Source organism: Passer domesticus, chromosome 1 (genome assembly GCF_036417665.1).
Source record: "Passer domesticus isolate bPasDom1 chromosome 1, bPasDom1.hap1, whole genome shotgun sequence".
In the NCBI taxonomy this organism is placed as follows: Eukaryota; Metazoa; Chordata; class Aves; order Passeriformes; family Passeridae; genus Passer; species Passer domesticus.
The window spans coordinates 53,002,841-53,010,932 of NC_087474.1; the positions used below are offsets into that span (position 1 = coordinate 53,002,841).

The window sequence follows — 8,092 nt, forward strand, 5'->3', positions numbered from 1 at the left end:
CATCAAGCTTTACTTTCCTGTTTCCAGTCCTTGAAACATCACCATTATTTGTTGCTTAGTCTCTTCCAGATCACCCAAAGCACTGTTACTTCATAAACAAGGGCTCAGCAAAATCAGGTTTAGCAGGAGCCTTGGTCAATAAAATCCCATTTAGCCATCCAAAGTGTGTGCCTGGCATAATAGAGATTCTTCGACATCAAGTGGCATATAACACTCTTATCAGTAGCTGTGTCTCTGAGAAGCCTATAAATGAAGGTAAATTGTGTGGCTGGAAGTGATGGCACAGCATTAGAGAGAAACTAGTTTCTAAATTGGGTGTTGACAGATTTTACTAGTCCCTTGCCAAAACTGTCATTACTTGTGGAGTACTGTAAAAGATAAAATATTCTTAACACTGTATTGATTTTTTAAAAAAAATTCTATGCTCATTCTATTTACATAAACTAAGTCATCAAAGTAATGAAAAATTAGACTACTGTATCAGTATTTTTAAAATTCTGGCATATCATTCAGCCAAAAAGAACCCAGCTTCAATGGTGGATATCACTAAACAGTATTTTTATTTCTAGATGATTCAGAACTGGTTTACTTTGAAGTGGTACCACACAAGAACACCAGCTTTTCTGTCTTTTTCCTTCATCCTGTGAAAGAGAATTTAGCCTGTGGTACGTGTGGAATAATTGCTATGTCCTCTCTACTGAGCTGACAGGGGACTTGTTTCTGTCTAGGCTCCTGCACTATGTTTTTGGGTTACAAACAGTCTAAGGGCCACTCAACAGTGTGCAGCCCAGGAGAAAATATGAAGTGTATGCACTTGTGTATAAACTGCTTACTAGAAGGTGTTCTGTACTCAGAATAATATAGAAAGTAAATGCAAATATTAAAGTCCTGTTTTGTCTTGGCCTGCATTTAATTAATAAATTGTAACTTCCACTATTTCTGATTTAAGTATATTAACAAAAAACAAGCCATGCAAATATATTGCTGCAAACCTCTTTCCACTGACTTCAGTCTTACATCTCTTCAAGCATCAGAATGAAAGGATGGTTTTCAATGTTTCTAAGTATTTCAAAATAAAGATTTTTCTGTTCTTTTCCTTCCTAGTGGTAATTGATGTTATAACCTCTAGAGAAGTCCAATGTCACCTTCATTTAAATCCTCAAGATCCGACTCTAAATTCTACTGATGACTTCATAGCAAGAGCTGTGAAACGGTAAGTATTTTTATTTCATAACAGATGTCCATTAAATGGAAATATCATGTGCACTCATAATGCCATGAACTCAGCAACTGGAAAAACGTCACTCTAATAAAATGCTGTAATACAGTAATGGGAATAAGTTACTTCAGTGTCTTAAGTATCTCTTTCAAAAATTTTAAACATTAACAGTGATGAAGTGTTTCTAGTAGAAAGCATGTGGAAGCAAAGAAAGACTATTGAGTGAAGAGTTTTACCTTATAAAAAGATGCTTTTCTGAAGACTCTAGCTGATGACAGGCTCATGTCTAGTGTAACTTCAAATAGCATGGAAAGGTCTTTTTACATACCTATCTAATAGTACCAGTGCTTCTCTTCAGAAAGTGAGTTGTATATGGCATGTCTACAACACTGACTGGCTTGTTTTCTGAACAAATTCCAAGACAGCGAGTTGTTGTGACACATGAACATAGCTAGACAAACTGATTCAGAACATAGTCTAAGAGCACTAAGTGATTTGGCATAAGCTAGTACACAACTATCATCTGTTTGATGACAACAAAACCAATGCAGGTTGGATTTTGAACCTGATTTTAAACAAAGTAATATTTTTGGATCCAGGTTATGAGTGGGAAAAAATCTCCTCCAGTATAAACAGTGTTTTAGAAAAGATACCTTCTGTACCTGTGTTACACAAAACATGGTTACAATTATAAAACTCAAGAAGAATTAATATATTTCAATATTCTTAGTTTTGGTTTTCACTAGAAGCACCCTTATGACTTTTGTTTTTGTTGACCAGATTGACCAGACTGAAAGACCTCCTCCTCTTTCAGTCAAAGTTTCTGTGCACACCTAACTTCAAAGACTCAGCACTAAATTTCAGTGTGTTAACATGTATTTCTGGTACAGCACATGTAGTTTATATAATGGCTACAAAGTAACACCAGGTTGTATGAGACAAAAACAGAAAGGAGGCAGATAAAAACAGAAAGGAGGTAATGCTGGTTTTCATTCAGGTGTCAGCTACAGTTTAAAGAAAGTATGATGTCTATAATAGTGACTAATGTGTTATTTCCTTCTTCAGTTGCATGTCAGTCCCAGTTGTCATGAGAGCTGTTTTCAGGAATGCTGCCAAGGTGAAAGCTGACAGTGAAACACAAGACATGGACACAGAACAACAACCTGGACCACAATTCGGAGCAAACTACAGATTCTAACAGTCTCAAAGAAAGCCTTTCTGGTGCTGGTCAGCAAGACTGGGTAGTGACAGATAAGCCAAATAATACAGAAAGTACAGAAGAAAATCTCTCTACAGCCAAACTGGAAACTCTGGGTGATAACGTGGAACCCCCTCTTAGTTACTGATTTCTTTCTCTTCATGCTAATCTGGTCCACATCCTTTATTCCTTCTTTTATATTTTTCTCCAATTTTCCAAGCCTTAATCTCCTCCATATCTTCTGGTTACTCTGATGTCCTTGAATGGCCATAAATTTAGGATCCCAGATGTCCAATCTTCAAATTCCTTTGGCTTTGTTCACTGAAGATTGTTAGTCATAGTTTTAACAAACTCAAGGTTTCAGTGATTTAATGATCAAAATAGGTCTGCAAAGAAAATTAAGTGGTATTGCCTAGAAGTGGGCACTGCTTACAATTAGTTAAAACAACTCATTAAAAATTAGTTAGGAAAATTATATATATATATTCCAACACTGTCTGCATCATATTCTACCAGAATATGGAAGAAATCTGTGTTTAACATACATGATATGTGTATAACACAAGTGTATAACACAAGACAAGCTTTTGAAGAAAAGTAATGTCAACTCTGACAGTGTAACAGAGTCTTTAGTAAAAATGTTGTACAAAACTCAGGCTCTGAAAAACAAGGAATTTTTGCCTTAGATTTTTTCTTGCCTTTAGAAATGGTTTTGTGATTTTTTTTAAATTATAGTTTACTGTTCAAAATCTTACTTTGCCTAGGTCTGGAATATTCCTTTGTCTCCAATAAGAATGAGTTACAGGAAACTTCCAACAAGTAAGCTGGGAACTTACTATAAATCAGTTTAATTAGTGTAAAACAGAGGCATTCACGAAGAAAAAACTTCCCAAACAGAGCAATTTACAGCTACAGTGAAGGAAAGCAATGGGAAAGCAAGTCAAATACAGAATAGTTACAGAATAATCAGAAACAGGCATGTGTGGCCAATGTGCTTCTAAGAGGTAGTGAATAAGCTTGGCTTCCTTGAAGAGTTTGAGAAAAACATTATTGGAATGTGGGAAAGAGATCAGGCTAGATGGACTGACAAAATAAATACAAAAATAACGAAAGGATGTTCATTGGACTGGAAGCATATTAAGTGTGGTCTGACATGATAAGAGTAGATGTCTAAAAGTAAAACAAGGAATTGTCAGCAATTCTGCATTTGAGGAAAATAGTGAGTTTTCAGCAAAAGTGACAAATATAACTATATAAGAAGGGGAAACTGTATAAGGAGGGGAATATAGTTTTTAACTGTGAAAGTGCATTGCATCGTGGGTAGAAAAGATAACACGTAGAATTTGACAAAAAGTGACTAGAGAGTCACAGCACTAGGAATCACAGCATATCATGTTCTATTCTGCACACAGCATATCATCAACAGCAGCCTATTCTGCAAAAACACTGACCATTTCCATAGCATTTACTCTTTTGATATTGCAGGGGACCAATTTAAAAGGAGCTATTTAATGGACCCATTTCATTTCCAAGCTGCTGCCAAGAAAAAAATGAGGGTGAAATGGGACCTCCCGACACAAAACAGAAACATGTTTAGTAACTCTTTGTAAAGCTTTAAAGTCCCTGCCCCTTTCTGTGAATGTTACCTTTAAGGTTGAAAGTGAAGGGTTTTGCCCAGAGCCAAAATCATGGCAAAGATTTACAAAAATTACTTCTACTGTAAAACATCAAAATTAGATTTTCCCTAAAGCAAAAGTGATGCATCAGCCTCTACATGGCCCACAAACTAAGAATCAAAATCAGCTGTCATAGTTTGAAGTACCATGAGACAGGAAAACTAATTTTCCAGTTGCTGGACATGATGGAGTACATCCAGTGATAAGCCCAGTTGCTCTACTAACCAAACAGTCTGCATTTTAACCCAAGCAAGGGTTGACTTTTCAGGATCTGTGCAGAGATTTGCCTTGCTGCACTCAGACTGCAAGGAACCAACCACACCATTATTCCTACAAATGTTTTCACCAGAGCTGCCACAGTCGTCGTGTTTTCCGTCTTCAACTTCCCTGTACTCTGTCCCAGCTGTGTGATTAAGGTCCATGTCCTGAACTGAGGCTAAAATGTGTCCAAGATGTGGCTCTTCTTCAGTAGAATTCAGATACTTAAGCACATCATCTTCATGCTTTCCAACCACATCAAGAAGATTATTTATTGTACTTAGAGCAGAATTATGTCCATTAAAATGACACCAGGATAAGAGAGCACTGAAAAGTGAACAACAAAAGTGATTATATTCATCTACATAGATCTCCACTTGGTGGAGGTAGATAGACAGCAATGTGACAAGGTATCTATGTATCATAAATACATTTATGTATAATTCATGATTTATGGAAAATTCAGGCAGTAGAACTAAATATTAAGCTTAAATATGTAGATTCAGACAATTGTGGAAGAGAACTGAAAGAGACTTTTTAGAAATTATACTTCTACACCCAGGCAGGCATTCCTTATTCTCAAGATGGGGGAATTCTCAGGTTGCTCACTTTGGACAGTTTCAAAATATTTGTTTTGTTGTTGTTGGTTGGTGGTGGTGTTTTTTTTGTTTTGTTTGGGTTTTTTGGTTTTTTTTTAGTTGGTTGGTTTGGTTTTTTAATTAAAACAAACAACAACTCATATGTGTGTTCCCCTGTTACACACCCTCCACATACACTTGACCGTAAGGAGTTTGTAACCTACTTCAGGGTTCCTTTGAACTGGCCACATGTAATCATCAGCTTGGCACCGTGTCTGTAACCTTGATTAAAGCCTGTCTGGAGTGCAAGTTCTTTCCCGGCCTCAATTCCATCCCTATAGCCTTCCTGTAACAAAAGCAGTGAAACAGGCTGCTCAGTGTCACAACATGACAAAGTGGACCTCTGACAAATACATAACAGTAAAAAATTTTAAGTATCACATCTCTTAGTTACAGCTTCTATATCTGAACATCCTTCACAGCTACACTCACTGCCAAAGCAAAACATGCTTGTTGCAGTATACTATGATTTACTGATCTGTAAGATGTAGTTTTTTACTTTTCCCAAAAGGATTCCCAGAAACTGAGAAAATAGGGAAACTTCTTTTAGAAAGATTAAAAAAAAAAATAGCATGTTTGCTTTTAATGACTACCAACTCCTTTGTGAGAAATGGACTTAGAAGTACCACACAGACTTCTTTTTTCTATCTAAAAAGATATGCCGGCTGCCAATCTTCCCCTTTATCTCTTCTAGCTGTAATCCATCTACATGGAATTAATTTATTTTCACAAAATTAACTGCTGAGCATTGCTCCTTTATTTGCTGGACCTCACTCCATTCAAGAGTTATACCAGAAAAAGAGCGATTGACTGAGTCACACATAAATACACTTAACATTGGGACTGCTTTCTTTAAGTAAACAGCTAATTATTGTAATGCAAATTACTTTCTTTATATTATAACCACATTACAAGATTAACAGAACAAATCTTAACTTTTTTTCATATGAAAATTACAAGCTACAAAAATGAAAACTCCTGTTTGCTCACGGTGGCCTTGCTAGAAAAGTAGTCTGGAACGCAAAAATTTATTTTGCCCAACACACAACTCTAACTTCAATAACACTTCATGATTTTGCAGTATCTACTCAAAAATACTAGAGGGATTTCGGTAAGAACACTAAATAGTTCCTTAAGAAAACCAGTCTTTTCATGGAACTCAGATGAAGGAAACTACGCTGGGACTGCTGTAATACCATTGCTCACCAACTGCCGACACAACCGTTTCCATGCATGTTCTTCAGCCAAACGCTGCTCAGCTGTGAGCAGAGGAGCCCTACTGGCCCCACTCTGAATGACACAGTATCTGTTGAACTCATCTGTTTATGAACTTGTTTTGTTCCCTGCAGAACCGCAGAGAGGCAAAGGCTTTCATAAAATGAAAATTCGTAAAAATTAAAAAAAAAAAAAAAGGAAAGCAGCTTTCATAAAATGGATATTTCACTTGGAGAATAAATCAACCAAAGAGCTCAGATTCAACCACAGACCACAATGGCCAATTGTGGTTGCACATGGAGTCACACATTTTACATTCTGACTGATGAGTAACTCTACTCAAAACCCCAAACATCTCACATGTCTTTATTAGCACTGCCGAGCTCTGTTGCCCTACATTTACTAGGGCTATACCTACAAGTAAAAAGCAAGTAGCTTACATCACAATTCAGCACTGCCTTTCATAAATGCATGTGGTTGTGCAGAAGGAGTCAATGTCTTCTGGTAAAACAGTACTTTGCTCTGGCGACTACTAAGTAGTGTTTACATCAATTTCTGCCATATTTCCCTGATATTCAGAAGAAAGTAGGCCACAATAACTTTTAAGCAGCTACTTTTACTTTCCCCTTTAAATAATTCACATGTGCAGCAAGTTAAATGTCAGTAAATCTAAAATGGCTAAAAATGTATTAAACCATTTTTATAGAAATACCTTCAATCTCTTCTTCATAGTGCTGTTCCATTCCTTCTGTAGTAGATACATCTCATCTGCATCTTCATCAAATATATCCTCACTGGATTGGCTGACTGCTACTTGTACCCAGGACATAATAGCAGTGCCCTGTGACCCCTGTTTATGTGGTAAAAAACACTGAGAAACTCTCAGAAGTGCCTCTGGTGAAGTGTCAGGTTAGAAGTATTGGCAAAAAACTGAGCTCCGAAGAGAAGCCAGGAATGGCGCTGATTATTCAAGCTCTACATGGGAACTTGGCTCTGTGTGCCATTGGGGTGCATCTGTCAAGAAAAGGCAGTCAGATCATCGTTTGTAAGGTAACTTCTGAGATCTATTAGGGCAACTTAGGATAGTTCCTTCCCATCTTACGGCACTGACACACACATGGACACCAATGCAGCATTTATGAATACTACAGTACAAGGACAGCTGGCAGAAACAACTTTATGACTTGCTTCCAACAGTCAATATTGTATACCCAATTACTACACACAGGTTAATACTTGCAGAGTTAATAACTGGGAAGTACTTTCACCTCTGATTGACAGGTTTCTGATTATGCCAAATATTTAACTATCTTATAAAACAAAAACAGTGCTTTCGATTTTGAATAAAGAATTAGCAAGTGCTGCTGCAGTGGAAAGGAGAAATTTTCGGGTTATTTAATCTTTTCCTATGACGAAAACTTTGAGAAGCATCTCACAGCTAATTCATTTGCCTCGCTGTAAATTGTTAGAATACACCGACGGCTCCCAGAGAACCCAGGACCCTGGGACAGAACCGGCTGGGGTTCTGCAGCCTGAGGAGGGTAAGCGGGGCATCTCCCAGGGCCGCGCACCTGCCCAGCTCCCTAGAAGCGGCCATGCCGTGGGGAGCCTTCCTTCTCCCCGGCCGGCCACAGATGCTGCCTCCTCCCGCCTCGCCTTTCCGCGCTGCTCGCACGACCGCCGTCGCCAGCCCGACCCCGCACACTGACCCTCACCGCAGCCGCCGTCGCCAGCCCGGCCCCGCACACTGACCCTCACCGCAGCCGCCGGCGCTGCGTGCCGCGCTCCGCCATCTTCACTGAGGGAAGGCGGACGCCACTGCCGGCGGAAGTAATTGGGCAGCGACAGCCATGACGTCAGAGCCCGTCGGAGACACTGGAGGCGCCAT

At 38.6% G+C, this 8,092-nt stretch overlaps 2 protein-coding genes across 26 annotated transcripts in view; one reads left to right on the forward strand and one right to left on the reverse strand.

The window, feature by feature from the left end:
- LOC135300682 (mediator of RNA polymerase II transcription subunit 1-like) overlaps nt 1-3,846 on the forward strand; it is a 27,353-nt gene extending 23,507 nt beyond the window's left edge. For 18 of the 19 annotated variants that reach the window (XM_064420437.1, XM_064420443.1, XM_064420388.1 and 15 more), the window contains 4 exons: nt 60-255; nt 570-665; nt 1,105-1,213; nt 2,285-3,846. In XM_064420437.1, coding sequence (XP_064276507.1) covers nt 60-255; nt 570-665; nt 1,105-1,213; nt 2,285-2,417 — 534 coding nt within the window. In that variant the 3' untranslated portion in view covers nt 2,418-3,846. The remainder of the gene's footprint in view (nt 1-59; nt 256-569; nt 666-1,104; nt 1,214-2,284) is intronic. The other variant, XM_064420467.1, reaches the window with a different exon arrangement.
- Nucleotides 3,243-8,022, reverse strand: YAE1 (YAE1 maturation factor of ABCE1). 7 transcript variants are annotated; one of them, XM_064420543.1, is made up of 4 exons: nt 7,914-8,022; nt 6,917-7,218; nt 5,154-5,275; nt 3,243-4,678 (listed from the first exon to the last, which is right to left on the reverse strand). In XM_064420543.1, exons 2-4 carry the CDS (start codon nt 7,031-7,033, stop codon nt 4,255-4,257), a joined length of 663 nt encoding a protein of 220 aa, XP_064276613.1. In that variant the 5' UTR covers nt 7,034-7,218; nt 7,914-8,022; the 3' UTR covers nt 3,243-4,254. The 7 variants fall into 7 exon arrangements, with proteins under 7 accessions (XP_064276613.1, XP_064276638.1, XP_064276604.1 ...); XM_064420568.1 differs by having other exon boundaries at nt 6,917-7,054; nt 7,914-8,021; XM_064420534.1 differs by having other exon boundaries at nt 7,957-8,019.
- Nucleotides 8,023-8,092: the final 70 nt, after the last annotated feature.

Coding starts and splice junctions, on each gene's coding strand:
- YAE1 (XM_064420543.1), bottom strand. CDS start 7,033: ATGTCCTGGGTACAAGTAGCAGTCAGCCAATCCAGTGAGGATATATTT. Junction 5,276..6,916: donor CTATGAAGAAGAGATTGAAG/GTATTTCTATAA, acceptor CTTTTGTTACAG/GAAGGCTATAGGGATGGAAT. Junction 4,679..5,153: donor CAGTTCAAAGGAACCCTGAA/GTAGGTTACAAA, acceptor TTCACTTTTCAG/TGCTCTCTTATCCTGGTGTC.